Source organism: Thalassophryne amazonica, chromosome 12 (genome assembly GCF_902500255.1).
Source record: "Thalassophryne amazonica chromosome 12, fThaAma1.1, whole genome shotgun sequence".
Lineage (NCBI taxonomy): Eukaryota > Metazoa > Chordata > Actinopteri > Batrachoidiformes > Batrachoididae > Thalassophryne > Thalassophryne amazonica.
In genome coordinates, this window is record NC_047114.1 from 34,896,553 (window position 1) to 34,923,433 (window position 26,881).

The 26,881-nt window shown below is 40.0% G+C and overlaps 1 protein-coding gene across 1 annotated transcript; it reads left to right on the top strand.

Moving 5' to 3' along the window:
* Nucleotides 1-6,355: 6,355 nt before the first annotated feature.
* On the top strand, nucleotides 6,356-25,206 carry LOC117521598 (sentrin-specific protease 5-like). The gene is made up of 10 exons (XM_034182927.1): nucleotides 6,356-6,442; nucleotides 10,891-11,895; nucleotides 11,991-12,096; nucleotides 14,097-14,244; nucleotides 18,018-18,065; nucleotides 20,017-20,094; nucleotides 21,382-21,519; nucleotides 22,118-22,201; nucleotides 24,463-24,513; nucleotides 24,623-25,206. Exons 2-10 carry the CDS (start codon nucleotides 11,097-11,099, stop codon nucleotides 24,731-24,733), a joined length of 1,563 nt encoding a protein of 520 aa, XP_034038818.1. The 5' UTR covers nucleotides 6,356-6,442; nucleotides 10,891-11,096; the 3' UTR covers nucleotides 24,734-25,206.
* Nucleotides 25,207-26,881: the final 1,675 nt, after the last annotated feature.

Sequence of the window (26,881 nt, forward strand, 5' to 3'; positions counted from 1 at the left end):
CTGTTTGAATCTGTTGTGCTTTGTTTTTGAGTGGCGGGGGATGACAGCCAATCAGAGTAGAGCTGCACTACGACATCAGTGGCTGGTCTCTTCAAAACCACTTTGCTTTGTGTTTATATGCATGTCTCTCATATATTATGCAAAAGCTAATGAGAAATAATAACTTCTAAAACCAAAAACTCAGTTTTTGGAACCAAATAACACCTCTGTAATTATTTTGCAGACATTAGCATGGTGATGTCACAGGCTGGTAGCTAGCTGCAAAACTCTGTTTTGTTTCTGTGTAAATATCTCCTCTTTGTCATATATTATGTAAAAGCTCATGAGAAATAAACACTTCTACAACCAAAACACCATTTTTGGAACCTAATAACACCTCTGAACTTATTTTGCAGACGTTAACATGGTGACATCACAGGCTGGTAGCTAGCTGAAAAACTCTGTTTTGTTTGTGTGTAAATAGAACCCCTTTGTCATATGTTATCTAAAAGATAGAGAAAAATAAATACTTCCAAAACTAAAAATGCAGTTTTTGGAACCTAATAACACCTCTGAACTTATTTCATGGATGTTAGTATGGTGACGTCACAGGCTGGTAGCTAGCTGCAAAACTCTGTTTCGTTTGTGTGAAAATACAATATATCCTCTTTGTCATATATTATGTAAAAGATAGCGAGAAATAAATGCTAAAACTGAAAACGCTCTTTTTGTAACCTGATAACACATTTTGTGGCATGAGTGTGTACGCTAACTTCCGCTAAGTCAAAGCTAACTTACTATGGAGTTAAATTTGTCTCATTAATACCAGCAAATGCACAGAGGGTGATCTATAAATATTCCTTGATTTGCATAACTTCCGCGTTCGTCAAAAGTTCATATACACGCATACGCAAAGCCTCCTGCAGATGCTGTTAAAACGTAAATATTGTTTTTGATTGACTGATTAATAGAGGGGCTTCATTGTACAAACAACATGTACAAATTGTATGTAAGACAACACGATAATAATTAAACAACTGTAAATTATAAAGAACACAAACTGATTTATAAAGCTGATTTTAGCATTGTGTTATAGTTAAGTAATTAATTTGCACTTTATTGCATGAAATAAATATTTGATACAATAGAAAAACAGACCTTAACCCGTCGCATATATGCTACAATCTCTGACTCAAATATACAACTTACCAAATTGACCTGTATGCCCGTTGTCGCAAATTTGCAACATACCATCATTATTATTATAACATTATATCATAAAGTCATTACCAGAATACCCAATATTACTATCTAGTTTTTGTGCAAAAGTGAAATGAATAATCTCAACATTATTTACCATCTACTTAAAGGCAAAAACACACACAAAACATTTTTGGCTGGGCCACTTAAGGACATTCACAGAGTTGTCCTGAAGCCACACTTTTGATATCTTGGCTGTGTGCTTAGGGTCATTATCCTGCTGAAAGATGAACTGTCACCCCAGACTGAGGTCAAGAGCGCTCTGGAGCAGTTTTTCATCCAGGATGTCTCTGTACATTTCTGCATTCATTTTTCCCTCAATCCTGACTAGTTTCCCAGTTCCTTCTGCTAAAAAACATCCCCACAGCATGATGCTGCCACCACCATGCTTCACTGTAGGGATGGTACCTGCTTTCCTCCAAACATGACGTTTCACGTATTCACGCATTCACGCCAAAGAGTTCAATCTTTGTTTCATCAGATCAGAGAATTTTGTTTCTCATGGTCTGAGAGTCCTTCAGATGCCTTTTGGCAAACTCCAGGTGGGCTGCCATGTGCCTTTTACTAAGGAGTGTCTTCTGTCTGTCACTCTACCATACAGGCCTGATTGGTGGATTGCTGTAGAGATGGTTGTCCTTCTGGAAGGTTCTTCTCTCTCCACAGAGGAATGCTGGAGCTCTGACAGAGTGACCATTGGGTTCTTGGTCACCTGGTGGATCTGAACTTCTTCTATTTACAGCTGATGGAATTCACTGTGCTCATTTGGACCTTCAAAGGAGCAGAAATGTTTCTGTACCCTTCCCCAGACTTGTGCATCGAGACAATCCTGTCTCAGATGTCTACAGACAATTCCCATGACTTCATCCTTTGTTTGTGCTCTGACATGCACTGTCAACTGTGGGACCTTATATGTAGACAGGTGTGTGTTATGTGTGCGCTTCGCTGCTTGTTGTCATTTTGTGTGTTGAATTATTACATCCTCTGTATCTCCCCTGCGTCTTCCCTCATCTGTTTCTTTGGTCTCTTCGTGCACCTGTTGTCGTGGGTCATTTCTTTGTCTCCCCTGTCTCAGATTTGGTTGTCACGCCCCCTTCCTTCTGTGAGTTTGCCTTTTGTGCGTGACCTTCCTGCATGTTTTAGTTTTGTTCTGTCTGATCATGTGCATAATGTCTGTGTGTGATCATGTGTCTTGAATCTCTGTTTCATGTCAGTCCTGTGTGTGCATTGGTGAATCCCTCCAGTGTTTGTCTTTTGCATATGTCTAGTATTTTCTGTTGTGGGTAATGGGTGTGTCTCTGTCTGTGATTCTTCCAGGTCCCTATGATATTAACTCCTGTGTCTTCCTATTTTAGTTACTTGCAGTTGTGGCTTTGTTCATTTAGTGTTACTCACCTTCCAGTGTGTTCTGATTTTGATTGTTACATTTGTTATTTGGCTTCTTCTGTGTCTCTGTTTAGAAAGGATTAATCATGTTGTTTCTTTCTTTTTATTTAGTATCTTTATCTTATTCCGGGTTCAAATCCCACCCCTGCCACATTTCTCCATGTAATGTGGAGTTGCGTCAGGAAGGGCATCCGGCGTAAAACTTGTGCCAATTCAACATGCAGATCCACCTTGGATTTGCTGTGGCGACTCCACGTGCAAACAAGGGAGCAGCCGAAGGGACTTACTTACTATCTTACGTTTGCTCAGCCTGCTGTTGATTTCTTAGTATTTTCTGCCCCCTTGTGGTTCCTTTTGTTAGTACTTGTTCCTGCTGTCTTAATTATTTCTAGCTGTGTGTTGTCATTAAGCTTGTCTATTTAAGTCACTTCTGTTTGGTTCATGTTGGGGTTCCATTTTTGTTTGTTCATGCTTCAGTTCTTGGTTTGTTGTGAATATTCCAGTTTTTGATAATTGCACTTTTTGGCTTGACTTTTTGATTTTCTCCTCACCCAGAGTTTGGGTTGTAGAATGTATTTTGGTTTGTGCCTTCCCACTCCTTCAGTTCCTGGTTACCTCACCCTGAGTGGGTTACAGTGTGTTTTTGTTGGACCTATTTTGGTAACTGTGGAAGAATAAACTTGTGTAGTTTGGAAATTATCTTTGTATCCTACCGACCTGCATTCCGGGGCTCTACTCTTTTGACTGGTAGTCCAAATTGTAACAGGTGTGTGCCTTTCCAAATCATGTCCAATCAACTGAATTTAACAACCCAGTCTCACGGATTGTCGTGATTCAGCAGGAAATATGACGAACCAATAGATTAATGTATATTGTCACGAAAAGTGCAAAATTTTTGTCATGGCAGCGTGAATTCATTCTAATTTGTTCCGTGATGGCTGCACTTAATTAAAACTGCAGCAGGGGGGTTGGAGTGGTTAGGGTTAGGGGGTTAGGTTGAGGTTAGGGTAGGGGGTATTAGTAGGGCTAGTAATGGTGAGTTAAAAAAAAATCCTGTCATGAAAATTTTAATCATTTCGTGACAGGAGGACAAAAAAAAAACAAAAAACAAAAAAGTGAGACTGGGCTGGAATTTAACCCAGGTGGACTTGAATTAAGCTGTAGAAACATCTCAAAGATCAGTGGAAACAGGATGCAATTTTGAGCTTCATAGTAAAGGCTGTGAATACTTGCCTACATATGATTTCTTAGCTTATTTTTTATAAATTTGCAAAAGTTTCCAAAAAAAAAAAAAAAAAAAATCTCTTTTCATGTTGTCATTATGGGGTGGTATGAATAGAATTTTGAGGGGAAAAATTCATTTACTCCATTTTGGAATAAGGCTGTAATATAACAAAATGTGGAAAAAGTGAAGCGCTGTGAATACTTTCCGGATGCACCGTACCCGCCAACAGGTCAGTAGAGACTTCACATAGACCTTCCCTGGTGCTCTTAGGTAAATTTGGGTTCCATTAACTTGTACAGTGTAATAACTGGAGCGCAACTGGGAATCCTGGAGCAGAGAACCACCATGATGTAAAGCGGTGTCTGTGTTCGGAACAAGCAGATGGGTTAAACAGAAACACAGACTGTAAGGTCAATACACACCACGAAGGAAGTCCGTAACGTAACAATGTCTATGTGGGGAACAGCAGTCAGGTTTATCAGTAAATCTTGCAGATAATCAGACCACGGAGATTTATATATGACCGAATGATACATTTTTCTTCCCATTTGTTATCGGGGTCCCACAGATTAAAAAAACAAACTAAAAGGCCAGAAAAGCAAAAAGAAAATAAAAACAAAATAAAGTTTTAGGTTGGAAGACTACTGTCACCCTACTGTTAGAGCCAAACACTTGGGAGATTTCTGACCACTAGCCAACCATGTTGAAGGATTACCTTACCCAGTACTTCAATTGTTAACTCTGCATACCCCATGTAGGGTATGTCCAGACAATTTGTAGCACAACGCTCATCCAGTGACAATGGTTGACATTGTCTTTTAAGTTTTGCAAAAAGAAACATTCTGCCATTGTGGACACCATGAATATTGTATCCACAAGACAGTTTAAACAACTACTTCTCCCTACTCCAAGAGCTACCTCAGGGCAGTGTGCAACAAGTGAGGTGACAATATGTCTTGCTGGGTTTTGGTGTCCAAGGATGTGCACAGGGACCCAGGAGCATGACCATCTGCTCACATGCAGCGACTTAAAATTCAGTCAGCGTCAGCTTCTATTTTATCTCATCCTTAGCCTCACCATCCAAGTGGTCAAACTTAAAATAGGCTTTGTCAAGTGAACCTAATGGCCCAGTCAAACAGCACTTAACGAACGGCAACGAAGCCCTGACGAAAAAAGAAATCTGGACTTTTGTTGACTTTCGTTGGCATCGTTTAACCTTCGCGCAGCTTTGTTCCTGCAGCTGGAACTTCGTCAGGATTTTAGTGTCTAGCTTGCACACAAGCATCCACCTCTTCTTCAACACCAATACCCACCCTATCCCTACCCCCTGAATGAAACACGAGGATTGTAGCAGGGAATTAAACAAGGAGATAGATAACAGAAAATCAAACACAGAGGATTAACAGGACTGACATAAAAGCGACATGTTCTGATACTGGGGTAAATGGCTATTTAGTATATGACTCAATAAACAGTGAAATAACCGATCCAGTGCCAATGAGCTGGAAGTAAAGCCAAGGAAATCACAAAGTACAGACACACCAGAATAAAAGCACAATGGGAAGTGACAAAAAACACAAACCATGACACTGCAAGCTCATTGACCCACTTTAGACTTATTAATTTAGGCTAGCTGTGTTTAGATTTCCACTATGTGGGCACTGGGTGTCAAAATTACAACTATTATTTGTACACTAGCAATGACACTTGCACCATGCCTTGGTTCACACTGAGTGGAAGAAAGTAAAAGTAAGTCCCTTCGGCTGCTCCCATGTTTGCACTCGGGTCGCCACAGCAAATCCAAGGTGGATCTGCATGTTGAATTGGCACAGGTTTTACACTGGATGCCCTTCCTGACGCAACTCCACATTACATGGAGAAATGTGGCAGGGGTGGGATTTGAACCCGGAACCTTCTGCACTGAAACCAAGCACATTAACCACACTGAGTGGAAGAAAGTAAACTATGTAATCAATCAAACAACATGTTAGCCTGTTAGCCTTCCCTTACCAAAAAATAGTACTGATAAGTATATAAAAAGTAAACTAGAAGTATACTTGAAACATACTTGCATATACTACTTTTTGGTAAGGGTTAGCTTCTATGTTAACTGTTAAATAGGGGGTTTGCTTGGGCTTCATTCATCCTGTCCAAGTCAACCTAGTCTAGTATCCTTCTTGTCATTTATGGATTGGTCGGGACTCGGGAGTTAGTTGGGGTCAGGTACTGGCAAAATGGTGACATTTGGAGCTGTCCCATTTCAGCTTCAAACTGAGTTTGAAGCAGTCTGTGAAATGAATATTATGTACGAGTCCATGAGCAAGTTCACTTTTTTTTTTTTTTAAGATTTGAGGTTTAACTGGAAAGCAGTACAACAGTGAATTTGCGTCGGCACAATCCAAAACATGAAGGTTTTAGTTTATATATTTCGAAAGGCATATTGTATCGTCTCTATTCTCCGGAGCAGAAGGTGGCGGTAATGCAGCATTGTCTGCCAACCACCGTAAAATGAAAAGAAGCAGAAGGATGATGTTAGCATCTAAGAAACTTCTGCACCAACAAAAATGTTACTAAATGATTGCTCAGCGATATGAAGTAAGTAGGTTATTGTCAAACATGGACTTATACTACCTGAAATTTCAGTGATTCAAACCTGTAATGGTAAGACAGTTTTTTCGCCTGGCCTCTTAGCTCGTCATTTATTCCTCATCTGTGTTAGCTAGGTTAGCTTGCACATTTTAACAATGTGGGTATGTCAGACAAAAGTTTATTTGACTTAACATTTTTCGCTGGGGTATCGGTTGTGCAAATGTGCCGCATACCAATGAGTCATCTGAGTGCAAAGTAACATAGGAGGTCTGGAATTATTATGGCCCGAGTAGGAAAAAGTCCCACGAGGACCCAATAAGCCTTATCGGATAGAGGTGGGCGGATCGATCCTAATATCGATACCAACGCTGGTATTAATATTGAGCGATCCTCGTGTAAAAAGATCGATACTCGAGCTTTTTTCCCTCTCGCACGCACAGACTGCTGCGCATATAAAGTCTACTCTGTGTAAGAGCTGCGCTGTGTCACACAACACGGAGCAACGCACCCTTGTATTGTGGTTTGTCAGCCCATACCTCAGGAGATTTTAAGTTGTGTTGAGTGATATTTTTTTTACACAAAAATGTTGATTGTGATAAAATATTTTGTTGTCACGTACAGTGTTTGGCGAAATTCTATCCTAGGTCTTTTGGATCTATGAAGTTTAAATATGAAAAAGTATCTATCGGCAATACTGGGCCTGTATTTACTTGGTATCGGATCAGTACCAAAATTCCCAGTATCGCCCACCTCTGTTATCAGAGTTCCACGCGCGCAGGGGTTGATGGGATGCCAGTGTTACAAACAAACCCGTGCCTTACACGCTTCGTCAAAAAACGTCAATATCGCTCATGAGCGCACGCCCTTCAAGGACATTTTGCACCTAAAGTGAGAAGAATAAATGTTTTCTGGTAGGAAATGAAAAAGTGGGCAAGTGGAAAAACTTTTTCAGGCAGGTAAAACTGGTCACCAGCCTGCACCAAAACAGGCAATGAAAAAGCTTAATGTCACTCCCTGTAGTGGAGGCATCAACAAGCACTAAAACAGGTCGAAACATCATGAAGAAATAAGCTTTATTATCACACACCTGCTTTAGCTCATAGCCAAGTTGAAGTGTTGGGTTTGGGTGCAGTTCTGTGGGTTTTCCATCAGTAAAGTGTACACTGCAGACACGAGAATTCTTGTTGGGTATCCAGTTCTTTACATTGCCGGACCCCAGCTGCTGCTTTCTGTTCACTAACTTTGTCCATTCTGCTCTCCTGGCTGGCTCAGTTGGGAATGGGAATAGCTGAATGGCCTTGGGCAATCACAATCCCCAGATGCAAACCTGCAGTTGTGTACCACACTCTGCTTCCATCTCTCAGTAGATTATGTGCTATTCCCACAGTCTGTAACTGCACATATCCTTCCCATCCTGCCCATCTTGCCTCTACTACCAGTTACTACTACCACTAACATCTGCTGCTGGTCTCGGAGCTGTGTATCACTGAAGTCCAAGTGTTGAGAGTGAGATAAGCATGAATCGCTGATGTAAACAAAGCCTGATGCAACAGTAAGCAGTGCCTGACGCGCGTGCACGTGGGTTTGTTTGTAACGATAGCGGTGACCGGAAGTGGATTCGCATCATGCGCACTCGGAACTTCGAATCGGTCTGCTGTAATTTTGCTGGTTATTTATTATTATTCTCACCTTTGAAATCCAAATTTCGGCCTTTTCCCATGCTCAAAAACTCACCAAACTTTGCAAAGTTGTCCAGCTGGATCCGAAACTCGATATTTTGGAGGTCTCATACACGGTCGCAGCGAAATGGCAAAATAGCACCCCCTAGAAATTTTCAAAAAACCCTCCGCATTGGGGTTTTTCGTCGTAGCCTCACAAAATTCGGTACACATTTACCATGCTAGGACGCACAAAAGTCTCAACGTAATGGTGAAATGTCAACAGGAAGTGTGCCATTTTGATTTTAAGTTTCAATTTTGAGGTAATTTTTGCCATTTCCAGTACTTACATTTGAACATACTTGTCTTTCCAATCATCTTCAAATTTGGTCCACATCATCAGGACCCCATGGTAATCAAAAGAATTTCTGTAGGTCAAAAGGTGTGGCTGCTAGGGTTCGTCAAACTTTGGCGTGCTTTTCGGAGCACGCCGTTTCACTTCGAACGGCTGTCATGCCCACATACTTCATCGTAGATCCTTCAAACTTGCTGGACATGATGAGGGCTCTGCCCTGAACGTCTGCATATATTAACGTCCCACCTCCACCATAGCACTCCCCGGTGGTAACAGGAAATGTCCTATTTTTACTCTAACAGGTATTGATGTCACATAGTTAACCCCATCAACTTCATTCCACTTCTAAAACATGCAGAACAAGTTGGTGAACGTAGGCGATGTTCACCATGAAATTATGTTTTTCCCTTTGACAGCTTTAATTTTGTCATATCATCATGAAAATTGCTACACAGGTCAAGCACGACAACCTTTTACAATTCATAGGGGCGTTGCCCATGGGTGGGGCAAAATGCCTCAATAACGCTCCCTTGGAACTTTCACAAACCCCTCCCCATAGGGGTTTTTTTTTGGAGTTGGGAGATGAAAATTGGTACACGTGTGACTTGCATAGACGTACAAAAAAGTCTCTTGCACCACTGGTTTACTCCAAACAGGAAGTCGGCCATTTGAATTTTCTTGTCATTTTGGTGTGATTTCCACACGTATTTGAACGAACGCCTCCTAAGGATTTTGTCCAATGAACTTTAAATTTCTTTCAGATCATCCAGAGACGATACTGATCAAAAGTTATCGAAAGCTTTTCTCTGTCGAAGGGTGTGGCCGCTATTGTGCTGCCATTTTGAACCTTCACCATGGATCATCAAGTCATGATAACTCCTTCATGCTTTGCCTGATTGACTTGAATCTTCACGTGTCATGAGGGTCAGCCCCTTAACACACCTGGCCCCTCTGTTTGAGCAATGAGCACCCCCTAGTGGATCAACAATCAACTTCACAAAACTCCTACATGCATTGTCCGATTTGCTTGAAACTTGAACTGTGTGATGAAGGTCTGCCCCTGTATGCACCTGCTCACATCTAGTCACAAGGGGATGCTGTTGGGTTTGCACCCTGTTTTAAAGAAATGAGAGGCACAGACACTGTAAAGAAGCCAGTCAGAGAGAGACAAATATATTTTTTATGCTCTGCGCAGAGGAGGAGAGCGGGCAGTAGCAGCTTGTAAGTGCTCAGCTCCAAAGCTCTCCTAAAATCCCCTCCTCTGACTCGGCTTTTTATTTAGTTCACCAACATGAGAAAAAAAACAAACAAGGACAGTCAGGGAGAGGTTACACATGAGTCATGTCTGCATGAGGGAGATAGCAAGGCAAGGTAGCGGCTGAAACCTTCCATTCCTGCGACATGAGCCTTGTGGCTCGTCAAAAACAGGATAAGGCACTTATGCAAAATGAAAAATAGTGTGCTCAATCATGAAGAATGCAGACAAGTCTTTCTTTTTAAAACCTCCTCTTCTCACAAAGAGGAAAAGTACACGTAGTCATAAAAGGAAATAAATGATAATATAAGCATGAACTATATAAAATCCTTGACAGACGCGCTGGCCTGGGTAGGCTTTTGCGCGGCACGAGGGCCTGTATATGACTGCTTGCAAGTCCTAGTTAGGTTTTGTTTTTAAATGGTACATTTTGGTTATAGTCTGTATGCCTGAAAAAGGGCACAAACATAACAATGAAAAGTATGAGTCTGACAGTTTTTACATAAAAAAAATAAAAAAAAATAAAGGAACCTCACTAGTTATATATAACTACAAACTTATATTTATGGAATAAGCCTTTTCACACTCTGGGAATGCACATGCGTGACCATGTTGGTTCAGACGTAAAAACGTAAACAGACGTTCAGTCTGTCAGTGACAGCGTCAGTCAAACAACTGTCTAAGTCCATAATAAACAATTTTGCAGATGTTTTACAGATGCTTATGAGTGAAAATGCAGCTGTCTTACCAAGCCATTACAATATAAATATTATAAATTTACCTTTGAGATTATCCCAAAATGCTTTCTCCACCCCATGAAGTGCACGAGAAAAGCTGCGTAGAAAATTCCTGTGCTTCCGGAGCGATTAAAGATAGTTTTATCAGCCAGTCTCTGAGAGCAAATGATTATTCCACTACTGAATAATTATTTTATATAACGCAGCACGCAGTTGGTCACATTGGCCCGTCGAATTGTGTGGCAGTGTGCTGGTTAAATGTGCAGCAGTGCCATTTTGTCTGACCTCGTAATTTGAAGTGTTTTTGTAAGTACCACTTGGCCTGAAAAAAGTATAGGGGAACTACTAAATTTAATTGAACTCTAAGAATTGTATGACTTTAATTTTAAAACAGACATAATCCCATAATGAGAGCCTGTGTTTAATAACTTGTTTGTTCTCTGTTCCAGGAGTCAAATATAAAACTGAAGTAATGAACTATGGCTTTGAGAGAGTGTTTCTCTGTTGCAAAGAAGAACCAAAGAAATCTGCATTGTCGGCCTTTCCAAATGATTTGGCTCTGACCACCATTGCAGCGGCCAAAAGGATACCCACAACTTCATGAGATCATCTCTTCTCCAACACCATTAACTGTCTTTAGTGGTCAGTGTCGCTAATGAAACGAATGCAGAGCCACCGGACCAAAGCAAAATATCCCAAGAGAAAGCAGGGTGCAGTGCCATCTATTAAGGGGGTTTCTCAAACCTCTGTGCATGCCAAGAGACGATTGAACTCGAGGTTGCAGTTTTGGCTGTGGAGAAAGCGCAGAAAAGAACAGTTTCTTTTTGGGGTGTTTACAGCTAAGAAACAAGGTTGTGGATTTGGCCCCAGCCCGAGTGCTCATTTAAAGACCAAGTTCCACAAATGTAAAAGGAAAGCTGTCAAGTTCCACTTATCAAGTCTAGAAAATTCAAAAATCAGGAAATCACCTCTAGGATTTGACAGTCAACGTTCAGCGGACAGGCATCGAGAAGTGGACTGTGTCCCGACTACATGTGAATCTGATGGATTGTCAGGGACACATGTTTCCAATAGCTCTTTGCAAAACCTGGTTGCAAAGCCAAATGTTGGTGCTGGAACAGTTACAGGAAACATGGCAACAGCACTGCCATCTCGAGGAACAAAAATGTCAGGACAGTTTTGTGACATTGCTAACTCACACAGACTTTGTCCCACTGTCAATCCCATGAAGGACAATCGTACATGTAGTGTTTTTTTGGATGAACCCAACAAAATGGGATTATTTAAAATATTTGACGTTGACAGTCCATCAGGACAGCACACAAGTGTTCGTCTGGATCAGGACCATCGTGTAAATGGAGAAAATGATGAGCGGATCATCAAGAAGACAGAATCTTCTCAAAGCCAGCACCATAATGATGTCAGCAGTAATGCACTGACAAACGCCATACATGGTATATCCACTTTTACTTTTTTTTGTCGTCACATTTTTACAGTACATATACTTTTCATGACATTTTGAGAATAATACTCTTTGTAACCTCTCTAGAATTCCTCAGTGACTTCTACAGAATATATGGAAGTTTTATCCCACTGCAAAGAAGTGACGTACTGAGACACCTGAAGAGGAAATTCAATGCCGATTTCAGTAGCAGGTAGATTTCTGGCCTACACATCCTCATCACATGTAAAGGTTGTTTTGTTGTGTGGCCTTTACTGCTTGAGAAGGCACAGTGATTTGTAAATACCACAAATTCTCAAACAGGGATCCCCACGTGACATTTAACTTTTCTTAGTCATTAGATTTGCAAAAATAATAGAGCAGGGTGGTGACCTATTTCCCAATCAGAACTTTCCCAGCATGCAAATCTGTATTTGATATCTTGATCTGATTTGTAAAACAGTTTTTACTTTGATAATGCCATATTTTATATGTATATTTTTTTCTCTGTGTGTGTGTTTAACTTTGCCTGGGGTCTGTGGGTTTACCTATAGCACCTAATGAAAAGGAATGGAACTGCATATTGCTGTATGGCTCGTGCATGGGGAACTAGGTAGTGTTAATTTCACCAGACGAGATGAAATATATTCGTCAGTGACCTTTTTTTTTTTTTTTTTTCTTTCTTCATTATGAAAATGAGATGAGGATGATAGGATGTCAGTGTTCTAATTAACATGCATTACTGTTGACAAAAAAAGACGAGACTAAAATGTTTTGCATGAAATAAAAACTGAAATTAAATCTTTCTCCCTTTTCATCCTGTCTATGGCTGTTGCTGAGACCCTGATTCATGCGTTTGTCTCTTCTAGATTGGACTACTGCAATGTTCTTTTTTCTGGTTTACCGCAGTCCAGCATTAGGGGTCTCCAATTGGTTCAAAATGCTGCTGCCAGACTTTTGACAGGAAGCACAAAGTTTGACCACATTACACCCATTCTGGCATCTCTTCACTGGCTTCCTGTCCCTGGGAGATCAGATTTTAAGGTTCTGCTATTAACCTATAAAATTGTTTACGGACTGGTACCTCCCTAACTAGCTGGCCTAATTAAACCCTAAGTACCGGTTCGGGCTTTGTGTTCTCAAGGTGCAGGACTACTTTGTGTCCCCAGGGTGAATAAAAACTCTGCGGGTCATAGAGCTTTCTTTTATTGTGCCCCTCTTCTGTGGAATGATCTCCCTGCGTCAATAAAACATTCAGATTCTGTAGAGACTTTCAAGTCCAGACTTAAAACACGCTTATTTTCCCTTTCCTATGGCTAGTACACTGGCATAGTATGTTACTATGCTTTCTACCCTTTTAAATTCATTTTATTAGTAAACAGAGCGGGCCGCGGCCTCAACTGTATCTAAATTCTGGGTCTTTTAGTGAAACTTAGGGCTAGTGGCCGGCGATCACCTTATTATTTCTACTGTTTTTCTTGTTGCTTAATGCTGACAAATTACATTGTATTTGTTGTCTTTCTGATGCTTTATTCTGCTTTTTTCTTTTCACTCTGTTTGAGGTGCGGCTCCATCCAGAGTTGGGTGTGGTATCTGTTCCGGAAACCGCCCTGTGCACCGGCAACATTTCCTGTATGGTCGTTTTGTGAATTGTTCTGTAATTTATGTCTGTAGCATGGCCCAAGCAGAGGGTCACCCCTTTGAGTCTGGTCTGCTTGAGGTTTCTTCCTCAGAGGGAGTTTTTCCTTACCACTGTTGCTCTGGGGTTGGTAAGGTTAGACCTTACTTGTGTGATGCGCCTTGAGGCAACCTTGTTGTGATTTGGCGCTATATGCATGGGGGGAAAAATGAATAAATAAATTGAAATTGAACTATCTGGTCGTTTTTGCAAGTTGGCTGAGAACCATTTTGAATTGGCTTGGACTGCTATTTAAAATTCGTGTTGGACTGTTTGGAACCTGTTGACGTCAAAGGACCAATGAAATGTAAATGTAAGTCCCTTTCTCTTGTTTCTAAATTAGTAAAATTACAAAGATCTATTTCAGCTGTTGTATAAAGCAAACAATGAATGTTATTACAATGCATCTCAGAATCGGTTGTCCTCCACCCCTTGTCCCAAGATGTGTGCGTATGAGAATGAGAAGAATCATTGTAAAACAGTGATTTGCTTTTTTTCTACAGTAGTTAAAAATTTTTTTAATTCTACTTGACCAGGGTAAAAGAAGTCTTGTCTGAGGTTACTAAATGCAGATCTTCAGTGAGTGGGAAACCCCTGCCCTCTTATCGGGTGGTCTACAAGAAACACATGCTAACCCTGGATGATTTGTGTACCCTGGCAGATCAGAACTGGCTCAATGACCAGGTTATCACACTCTCACAAATACACATTACACAGCTGCATTAAAAAAAAAAACAAGAGAAACAGTTCAATATTCAGAAAGTGAAAATTTTATACATCTTAAACTCCATTACATATCAACTGAAATGTTTCAAGCATCTTTTTAATTACATTTGGATAATTATGGTCCACCACAGCTGAGAACCATCACTCTTCATGGTAAGAAGGCGGACCAAATGGACAGACCATCATGAGGCCAGTGAGCTAAACTTGTTCTTCAACAGCTTTGACAACATGGGCTGTGCCCACCTTTTCCCCCAGCTCCTCCTGAGGCACCTCAACACACAATTGTTGAATCATCACTGGACCCCCTGCAGTTTGTTCATGAAGGTGGAGGCTCCACTGGTGTCCTGGATTACCAACTACCTTACAGGCTGCCCACAGTATGTGAGGTCTTGGGACATTACATCCAACAAGAGCAACATGGGGGCACCACAGGGGATGGTCCTGTCTCCCTTCCTGTTCACACTCTACACCTCAGACTTCAGGTTATGGTCACAGTCATGTTACCTGCAGAAGTTTTCGGACGACTTTGTCATTGTGGGCTGCATTGGCAGAAACCAGGAGGCTGAGAACAGGCGTGTGGTGGAGTGGTGTGGACTCAACCACCTGCAGCTCAACGTATCTAAGATGAAGGAGCTGGTGGTGGATCTCAGAAGACTGAGGACCCGTCCAAACCCAGTTACCATCAGTGGAACTGAGGTGGACATTGTGAACTACTACAAGTACCTGGGTGTCCACATAGACAACAACCTGGACTGTAAACACATATGTTGTGTATAAGAAAGTTCAGAGCCGACTGCATCAGGAGGCTCAGATCTTTCAATGTATACAGAAATACGTTGCAGATGTTTCATCACCCGGTGGTCTCCAATGTCATCTTCTATGCTGGGGCAGCAGGCTTAAGGAAGCTGACATGAACAGACTCAACAAGCTCATCAGGAGCGCTGGCTCTGTCCTGGGGGTTGAGCAGGAGTCAGTGGTGGAGGTGTCAGAGAGGAGGATGCTGAGGAAGCTGCTCAGCATCTGGGACAACACCTCCTGCATGCTACACCATGGACAGCAAAGCATTTATTAGTAGTGTTGGCACTGTAAGCAGGTGCAAAGGCCTCCTGGAAAAGGAAATCAGCATCTCCATAAAGCTTGTCAGCAAATGTATGCATGAATTGCTCAAAAATCTCATGGTCAGCGGCTGTGTTGATTTTGGACTTGATAAAACACAGTGGATCAACACCAGCAGAAAGCTTGGCACCCCAACTCATCACTGCTTGTGGAAACGTCACACTGGACTTCGAGCACCTTGGATTCTGTCTCAACTCTTCCTCCAGACTTTAGGATCTTGATTTCCAAATGAAATCCAAAATTTGCTTTCATCTGAAAAAATGACTTTGGACCACTTGGCAATAGTCCAGTTCTTTTTCTCCTTTGCTCACGTAAGAAACCTTTGACATCGTCTCTGCTTCAGGAGTAGTTTGACACTGGGAATGTGACACTTGTAGCCCATTCCCTGGACACGTCTGTGTGTGGTGGCTCTTGATGCACTTTGTCCAGGCTCAGTCCAATCCTTGTGCAGCTACTCCAAGTTCTTGAATCTGCTTTGCTTGACAGTTTCTTCAAGGTTGCAGTCATCCCTGTTGCTTGTGCATGTTTTCCTACCACACATTTTCTTTCCAGTCAATGTTTCATGAATATGCTTTGATGCAGCACTCTGAACATTCAGCCCTTTCAGCAGTGACCTGCTGTGGCGTAGCCTCCTTGTGGATGGTGTCAGTGTGTATCTTCTGGACAACTGTCAAATCTGCAGTCTTCCCCATGATTGTGGTTGTGTGTACTGACCCAGAGCTTCATGGTATTTATACTGCATAAATGGTGTTAGGGCCCGGTCCCACTGGCGTTTAGGAGGATTTGCGCATGGATTGTGCACAAAAGTGTCTCATATTCACTTAAAATTCGAAATATGCGTGAAACATGCTTGTATGAGTCGGTCAACACCCGCACATGTCTGCAATTATCCGCAGAGACACGTTTTTCCTTTGCCAAGATTTTTGAGCCGTACAATCTGTGCGCTGTATATTTGCCATCATTTGCTGATATCTGCAACTGACAGGGATTTGCGGTTTGGCAGTGGACTGGGACAGTTTGTAAAACGGATATTTTGCGTGCCCATCATGTCCACATCACAAACTAAAATAAGTTGTAGCGACTGCATACAGATTGGCCACAAATAAAGCGTTTTTATCATGTCTGCTTTGCATCTGATTTGCGGCGGATGCAAATCAGATGCGCTGTGTTCACAGCTGGTCGCTGTTCTTTATTCTACCGGCTGCCACACGCTCTGCACTGGATGCTGCGTATATAAAATAATTATTTTGTGGTGGATTAATCATTTTATTCTGCAAACTGGCTGTTGAAAACAGCTCTAATCACCTCCTGAATCACAGAGGAAGCTGCAGCTAGGCCATTTGCGCGCGAACGGCGAACAAGCTGCAGAAAGCATTTTGAGCCATCTAAAAAGGTAATTATTTGACTTGTTTACATTGTCAAGGCTTGATAAAACAGTTGCGTGTTTTTTTTCCTTCTTGTCTGCAGCTGTTACAGTATTTATTCCTATGTTTATAACAGATTTAACTTCTTGTTATAATCGTTCAGACAAGCTGCGCTCTGATGCGATCCGCTGAGGTCACCACTCGCCCTGTTCACTGCTTCTTTACTCCAATCAACTTGTCCAAGTCCAGCAAATGCTCCAGAGCCTGGTGTGAATAGTGATGCCAACGGCCCAAGTGCGCTTCTTTTATGACCCCAGTGCAGAGGCCGTGCACGCGCAGCATGTGCGCGATGCATTCATAATACACCTGTAATACTGCTGTGATAATCGCAATGCGTCGGATCTGTTTCCTCACTACATGCGTTATACAACTGTGATTGTTCATCATATATTCTCTATACATTATTAATATATCCATAATTCATACTGGGACATTTGTAATTTTTGGCCATTTTTGTTGCGGATGACAACAAATGCCCGTACTTTATATACTCAATTCATGCACAATTAATCCTCTCCCCAGTGGGACCGGGCCCTTACTCAAACTTGAATTAGGTATTCTGATATTTTGGTACTATTTTGTTGGTGCTGTATGTAGGCTGTAATTATTAAAATGCTTGAAATGTATTACAGTTGAGAATATATAAAATTTCCACTTTCTGAAATAACAGTGGCTTAGTGGTTAGCACTGATGCATCACAGCAAGAAGGTTGTGGGATCGCTTCCCGCTCTTTCTATGTGGAGTTTGCATGTTCTCCCTGTGTCTGTTGGGTTTCCTTCGGTCACTCTGGTTTCGTTCAACAATCAAAAACATGCTTATTTAGGATCTGCTCATTTCTCTGCCCCTGACCAAGACAGCGTCTCTACATCTGGAGTTGGTCCCCAGGTGCCGGACTGTGGCTGCCCACTGCTCCTAGTGGTTAGATTGTCTCTAACTATAATTAGGTTGGGCTAAAAGAAAAGGACAAATTTAGTTGTATGTACAATGACAAATTAAGGAACTTATTATTAAAATTTTAACTAACCACAAATATTTAACTGTTTCACAGTAATGACATTTTTTGAGACGCACACATGCTTTATCATTTTATCTGGGTATGACTAAGGATTCTGACCAGAAACCTTCATAGTTACCCTAGAAGTAACTAGTGTGTTTAAAAAAAAATTTTTTTCTTGTTGATGTTTGTTTTAGGTCATGAACATGTATGGAGAATTGATAATGGAGTCTGCACATCACAGGGTAATGTAAATATGGTGTTTTATAGAGAGCAAATGTAGAATAAGATAATCTTTTTTTAATTTGCCTGATGGTTGGGGAAATTTGCAGTATTATGCTGAACACAAAGCACATCAATGAAAAAAGAAATCTATAAGTAAACAAGCGATATAAACAAGAAACCTAAAAAAAAATGTGAGGAATATAAGGCAGAAAAAAATGGTAACAATGGGAATACAAAGTTGGAACATAACCAGGCTCAACACTTGAATTTACACTGCTGTACATTGAACATTGGTATTGTAAATACTGCACTATCAATGATACTACATTCAAAGAAAGAAGGTATTGATATTGCACAGTTCAGTGAAATTTCATCTGAGTGAAATGCTGTTGTGCAGTATTTAATGTAGCTACACCTGAATGAATACTGACTTGCGCAGTCGGTGTAGGTTTTTAAGTATGAGCCGGTCTGAACCTAATACTTTTCTCAGGGACTCGGCAAATGTCCATTGGACATTTGCAGCATGCCACTTCCACATGCTTTTCAGGATCTATTCGCCCATGTGTTTCAGATTTAATTTGTTTAATGCGTTTTTTAGATTTTTAATTTGTTTCTTCGGAAACTCATATATTCATTGTTAAACTTGTGTCAACGTGTTGGTAAGTTCCATTTTGCATCACAAAAGCATGGTAGACATGTAAAGTATACATGCTGATATTAGTGTTTTGTTTTGTTTTTTTTGTTTGTTTGTTTGTTTGTTTTTTTGTTTTTTTTTTGGCTCCACCATTTTGCCAACTGGAAAGCCCTTGAGTGTGTTGTGGGCACACCTTTAAATATTGAAATTGCATTCCAGTAACAGTTATTATAACAATTTTATTGATGTTTAGTTTGTGGTATAATTTTTCAGTAAGACAAGAAATGTGCTAAACATATTATGATAATCTGCAAGCGGAAAAAGATTGTTGTATGACATGATGTATTACTGACAACATTTAGTATATGCTTAGAAGGATAAGTATACTCTGTTATTGCATAGACCAGTTAATACTATTTAGAAACGCACTTGATGTATTCAGTGCATTATATGCAAAACGTATGTTTGTGTGAAGACATAGACTGTTTAAAAAAATATCATAAGAGTCTGGAAATAAAGGTAGAAAACCTATTTTTAAAATGGAACCAAATGTACCAGTGGGGAAAAGTAAAAGTGACTTAAAAAAAAAAAAGGATCAAAGAAATTCTGACACATTGGTGTAAAAACAGGGCCAAATTGGAAATAAATAAATAAATAAAAAGGCTTGCACCTGCAGGACCTGAATGTGGAAATTTCTATGACTTAGAGTTGAACTTCTAAATTCCAGGGACTGTCCAAAATGATGACACTGACAGATGCTTTTAATGGTGTAATATTGTTAAATTTAGAACAAAGGTCCCCTTATAGGGTGCGGCTAAGCCCCATCCAACACTGTTTAAAGCAGTGGTGTCCAAAGTATTCCAGAAAGGGCCAAGAGGGTGCAGGTTTTCTTTGCAGCCACTGACTCCAGCAGGTGGTTTCACTGATGAACTCAACACACCTGCTCAAAGGGATGTTAATCAGTGAAATCACCTGCTGGACACCACTGGTTTAAGATAACCATAGACCAGTGTCACATCGGAGCTCTTCTGGTGTTTTGAATACAGTGTGAACCACTTCCTCTTCTTTTGCCGGCAAATAAAGAATTGTTGTTTTTGGACTTTGACCTCTGCTGCAGTTTTTATTGAACACAGCTAAATTAGACTTACATCTGGCGACCAAGAACTCTGAAGTCTCTACAACATGGTCTCTAGCTTTCATATTTCATTGTTTTCAAAATAAATGAATAAATAATATTTATGATGTACTTTGAGCTACATGTTGTATAAAATGTTGTTTTTTTAAATTGAATTTTAAAGGTGTCATGTTGTCTCTTTGGTTCAATTTCTCATTTGTAGGTGCATTTTCTCAACAGTTTCTTTCATAGACAACTCATGACCAAAGGATATGATGGAGTTAGGAGATGGACAAAGCAGGTTAGAGTGAAAATACTGTGACCTCTACATATATCTGGACAGTGATGCAGTTTTTGTAATTTTGCCTCTGTACTACACTAACACAGTGAAGTTGAAATGAAACAAGATGTGCTTGTATTGTACAGCTTTTCAGTTCAGTTCAGACAACTTTATTCATCTCAGTTCATATAACAAGATTCAACAAACACCAGCAATCAGACATATAGATAAAATGTTAGAGGAGACTCACAAAAAAACATTATTTCAGGGGAGTTAAAAATATCAACCATTTAGGAAATTATAAATGCAGTCCCCTGAATTTTCAGAGAGCATAAGTAATTAGACAAACTAAAAACAAGGTTTATTGTCAATACAAATAATCATTTTTACAGCCAGTTTTGTATAGTCAAGTCGGACACATGAACATTTTCAAGTTAATGAAGTCATGAAAGAAAACTGATCAAATCAGCATTTATATCTCCCATGTGCCTTCTGGCGAACTGCAGGGAAAATTTCCTTTTGTTCTTTTTCCGCACCACCATGAAGCTTTAACTACTGAGGCAAGAAACAAATGTTGCAATATGCTCCAGTCACATTCACAGAATCCCAGAAGTGCTTTAGACAGTTGTCGTGGGTGTCTTGGTGACTTCCCTCACTAATCTCCATTGTTGACAAAAAATACAACTAGATTAGAAATGTTCAGTGACTCTACACGCTCATTTCAAAGTATCAGGGATGTAGAGAAAATATTACACCAAGATTTAAACTGAAATTTCCAAAATTTGATGTTGGTTTCCAACCTTGATCGAGTTATCCTAAACCACCAAAATCAGATCACTTCTTCCCATCCATAAGTCCACAGTTAGATTACTTGTATGTTGCTAACAAACATGCAAACACAAGAACATGGCATTGCTAATAAAAATAGGTCGATCGTAAGGCATCCCAAGAACGAAACTTGAATTATCTCAGATATGACTAGGTTTCGGAAGCACAAAGATTTAATGGTTAGCAATATTGCCTCACAGCAAGAAGGTCCTGGGATTGCTTCCTGCGTGGTCCTTTCTGTGTGGAATTTGCATGTTCTCCCTGTGTTCGCATGGGTTTCCACCAGGTTCTCCAGCTTCCTCCCACTTCCAAAGCTTTGCATCTGGGATAAACTCCAGCTCCCCCGTGACCCTTAATTGGAATAAGCGGGTATAGAAAATAGATGGATGGCTAGCTTCTTGAAATATCTGCAATTTATTTGGAAAATGATGTGAGTGAGCAGCTCTTAACAAAGGTAATTTCTGCTGTCTTGGTTAAAAGGTGGATTTGTTTTCCAAAAGGCTCGTTTTGGTGCCCATCCACCTTGAGGTTCACTGGTGTCTGGTGACTGCTGACATTTCCAAAAAGAGGGTCTGCATGTATGACTCCCAAGGCAGTGCCCTCCTGAAAGTCGCAAGGGTAATAACACATTTACAAACTGTTTTCACTCCATTTTAATGTATACAGTGCGTCCAGAAAGTATTCACAGCGCTGCACTTTTTCCACATTTTACTAAGGCTGTGAATACTTGTGTACATATGGCTTCTTAGCTTCTTATTTTTAATAAATTTACAAAAATAACAAAAGAAAAAAAACTTTTTTCATGTCATTACAGGATATTGTAGTAGACTTTTGAGGAAAAAAAATGAATGTACTCCATTTTACCGTGCATTCGGGAAGTATTCACAGTGCTTCACTTTTTCCTCATTTTACAGCCTTATTCCAAAATGGAGTATATTAATTTTTACATGTGATTTCTTCATTTTGTATTTGTAATAAATTTGCAAAAAAAAAAATAAATAAATAAAAAATTTCAAGTTGCCGTTATGGGGTGTTGAGTAGAATTTTGACGAGAGAGGGGAATAATTTACTCTATTTTGGAACAAGCCTGTGACATAACAAAAGTAGAAAAAGTTAAGCTCTGTGAATAGTTTCTGGATGCAGTGTATATATTTTTCTTTGTATTGTATTTATTGTTAATATTGATTATTTTTCTTTCTGCTTTGCTTACAAAAAGAACATCCTTAAATACTTGATGACAGAAGCAAAAGAGAAGTGCAGATCTACATTTGAAAACGGCTGGACGGTGTCATTTGATGAGGTACAGTTTGTGGCCTTGATGTTTTTGTCTGTAGTGACTTAATAGAAAAGCTGACACAGAGGAGCAGGCTGTTTCCACGTAAAAGGAATGTTTACAGAGACTGCTTCTATAAATGTCTAAAATTTAATTAAACCAAAGCAGCTACAGTCAGGTTCATAACTAGTTGGATAGTGAAACAGTTTTAGCCTCTGTGCACCACCACAATGGACATTCAGCTTTAATTTAATGTGTTTACCAAAAATATCAGATTTACCATTTAGGAATTACACAGCAGCATTGTCGCCAAATTTTTCATGTAGCTGCTTCAAAAACAAAAGCTTTCCAGTTCAGGACCTCCCATGTCCATTCTCTATGTAATATGGAGGCATGTCAGGAAGGGCAGCCGACACAAAACGTGCGCCAAATCAGCACGCAGTTCCTCATTTGATCAGAGCCCATAGGTAATTTGACATATTAAATAATAAGGCCTCGTTTTTACAGCCAGTTTTCTTTGCATGTCATGCATTAAGATCTCTGAACATATGGTACAAAAAGGTAGGCCTGTCTGGAGTCGCCAGTTCTCAGAAACTGAGTGATTGTACAAGAAGTTGTCTGAGAGAAACCCCCAAGAAAACTAGACACCTCTGAAGGAGTTATTGGCTTCTGTTACTGTGATTGGAGAGACTGCACAGTAATACATCAGTCATGGTTTCATGGTGGAATGGAACAGAGGACTTTCATACATGAAAATAGATCAAATCTAGGCTAAATGCTGCCATGTGCCTTCTGGCAAACCAGAGCTGAAATTTCATACTGTTTAAAGAAAATACATCTCTGTGCCACCTCACCATAAAGCTGTGTAACTGATGATAGAACAGACAAAAGGTACTGTTAACAGATTGTCCAATCACAGCCAAAAAATGTATTATTTATTTTAATTCAACTTTATTGTGGTGGTGTACAGAGGAAAAGGTACTGAACTTTTCACTGTCCAACTACTTGTGGAGCTGTCTGTATTTTTGTTGAGGCGTTCTTGAAGGCTGCTGTCAGCGGTAGTGATGGGAAAACAAGGCCTCATCAACCATTTGCTGTTGTCTGTCTGTCTCTCTCACTGTCTGTTTTGCTGGCCTCAGTATATCACCCTTTTACATGCGTGTTTATTTTCAAAAGTCACCAACATTTCAGTGACTCGTGTTATTCTGTCCCTCTTGTCTCCTGCTCTCTGGATCAGCCCTGCTGTCTGTGTGTGAGGCACTCATGCAGCAGCGAGTCAGCCAGTTGAAGTGACTGCATTATTCCATTCTAAAAAGTTTGGAAAAATAAATGGAATTGTTTAACTTACCTTTTTCTTCTGAAATATGAACATAAAAGCCAAAGCATGCTGATCCTTATTTGTGTTGAATCACTGTCCCTGTGTGAGATCAGACCGCTGCATGCGGGTTTAGACAGGCAAAGCCACAAACTAATTACTACAAAAGTTGATGTTTTTATATGAATTATTGTTAGACTTCACGGATGTGATGATTACCGAATAGCGACGCTGCCTATGATTTTAAATCTGTACAGTGAGGTTTTATGTGATGCCATCATTTGCACACAATCTAACAAAATATTGAAAGTGGCATTGGGCAACACGCACTCTCACTCACTCATCTTCAACCGCTTATTCCAATTAAGGGCTGTGAGGGGTGGGGGGAAGCTAGAGCCTATCCCAGACACACCCTGGACAGGACACCAGTCTGTCACAGGGCCACATACAGACACATTCACACTTGCATGCACACCTACGGACAATTTTTTTTTTCAAAGTTTTCATTTCACCTAACCTGCATGTCTTTGGATGTGGGTAGAAGGCGGACCACCCAGAGGGAACCCACCCAAACACGGGGAGAACATGCAAACTCCACACAGAAAGGATCAGGTGGGAATCGATCCCATGACCTGCTGTGAGGCGTCGTTAGTAATGCTGCCCAACACATTAAAATAAAAACATGAAACAGTGCCCTGTACAGTAAATTCATCTCATGTGAATGACATGAGATGTACCGTATTTCCTGGAGTATAAGTTGAACCTGTCCAAAAAATGCCTCATTCAGAGAAAATTCACTCACCCTAACATTGGTGGGTGAATACGAGGCATAATTGTAAAGCACTTTGAGCTTCTGATTCAGATGGAAAAGCGCTATATAAATGTAGTCCCTTTATCGTCAGTGCAGAAATCAAATTTTGTTGTATTGTAATACAATAACAAACAAATTCTTTTCTTCTCCTGTTCTTCACAGAATATCCCTCAACAGACCAATGAAAATGATTGTGGTGTTTTTGTCTTAGAGGTACAGACCATTATGTTTCCCACTTTCATATGTGGCACTTTAATCTTCACCTTAATTTACTTTTCATTTTGTGAAAACCCAATTTTCACACTTTTTACTTGCCTGTCAGTATTGTAGATGCCTTGCTTTGGACAAACTGCTCCAGTTCTCACAGAAGCACATACCAAAGATACGCAAGAGGATCTACAAAGAACTCTGTGATTGTAAGCTACATGAGTAGCGCTGGCTGTCATTCTTCGTAGCCGTTTAAACATATGTTGCTAGAATGTGAAGTCATGAAGACCCACTTCTTGAGCCACCTCCGTGAGTCCGAGTGCCTTGCAACAGTCATTCAAAGTCCTGACAGTGCTTGCAACTCACTTGTTTTGATATTATCTCTATTTAATTGCACCTGGCATTTAAGATTTTTATTGTTTTTTGTTGTTTATTGTGAACAGCTGCTATTCCAATGGTGGATGCTGCCTTGAGATTTTTACAAATCTTCTGAAAGCAACAGCGATTTACTAAATGGACATATGAAGAATATGGTCATTCTCGGGTAGATCTACTTTTTACATAGTCCATTTTCGTGGTTAGGTGGTACCTGTTTTCTCTTCAGGTGTCTATAGGCATATTTGAGCCGGGGGGGGGGGTGCTTAATTATGCATTGTCACTTTGTGGTTGGAGATATGTTAGTATGATTGATTAAAAAAATATTCAAATGAGTTGTGTTTGGTTTGGTTTCTGTTAACAGCCTGACTGTTAATTGGTGAACTGGAATCTGCTTAAATTATTACTTTTATATTTAGTGTCATTAGTGTCGCGTATTGTTTTAAATAAGTAACTTAATTTGCAACAATTTTCCAGTGTATTTATAGTTTATTTTCTGTTTTTCATCTTACAGATCAAGTACTGTACACACTGCACCAATATTAGCCTCATCAGTATGTTTTAGGATCTGTATATGATTGTAATTTCATATAACCATAGTGATTGTGTCCTGACAGCACACTAAATAAAAAAAATAAACAGTGGTGCAATAAACATGGAGATTGTAAGGCACAAGAACAAGTCTAATGTGGTTTTCAGTATGAGAACCAGATGAAATGCATACATGAACTAACATTGTGCAATAATACACAGTCATTAGCTGGTACATAGAGACAAAACTTTAAACTTTTTGTTTCCGACCCTGTCAGTATACTGGTAATGACGTTTTTATAAACGTACATTTGTGTAAAATGCTGGTGCTCGCCATCTCTGACTTGACCCCATAATATTAAAAAATGCATGAAATATGTGAATGCTGGAAAATGTTCAGTCATTCCTCCTGATCACTTCTATTTCATGTTGTGTACTTTTTGTTTGTATCTAATTTCAGGGAATTAAATGCCATCATAAAAATGCAGTCTGAAAGCACATACTAATTCATCTCCAATGATTACTACCTGCTGCCATAATGTTTGAAAATGGATAAAAGGAATGTGATGAAAGACTTGTGTGTTTGCTGACTTGAATGCCATCTCCAAAGATTTTATACAGTGGCAGCAAGGAGTCACAACACTTCCAAAGACAATGCAAGCAAATGTAGAAAACAGAAATGCAAAAAAATACCTGCATCAATTCAACATCAGGTTGTTGCATCAAAAAAATGTTTGGACGTGCAGAGAAAATGAACATAATCTGAATTTTAATTATACGTGTCTGCTGCTCAATCACAAAAACATGCTTTGCAACATTTTTATTTTTTTTGGTGTGGAGGACTCAAACTTAAATATATTGCAAATAAATCGTGAAAATATAGCTAGTTAAAGAGTAAAATTATCAGTAACGTGTGCAAACTTTATCAGCCGTGCTGCCAAGCAGAGGTGGGTAACCCCAAAATCAGTGAGTAAAAGTCCAACCATGTAGTTTTTCTACCTGTGTGTGCATTTACAAAATGTGATTTCACGAATTAGCTCAAATCACATCTACCTGCCTGAAGAGTTTAGCTAATAAGAATCAGCTGATTTAGTGGGTGGATGGAACTTTAATATGGTGAGATCTTTACCCACCTCTGCCAGCAAGGTCGAGATAAAAAAGAGCGCCACAGTGCTCTGAATGGTCCGTCACTTAAAGTCCTCTGGGCAGAAACTTGGGTTTTGTGTTAGTACTTCAGTTGTGGCTATTTGAAGAGCGTCTTTATGTTGTGTGAATTTGGAGCGGACATTTTTTCTAATTATACTGTATGTGCTGCAGGTTGTTGGTTTATTCTGTCTTTGAAAGCATTTTTTTTCCTCCACATTTTCTGATGCAATTACTTGTTAAATCGATGTTTTCTGTATGTATTTGTGATCTCTTAATTGGCAACTGTCATTAATCATCCAACGTTGGCCAATCTGCCTTTGAA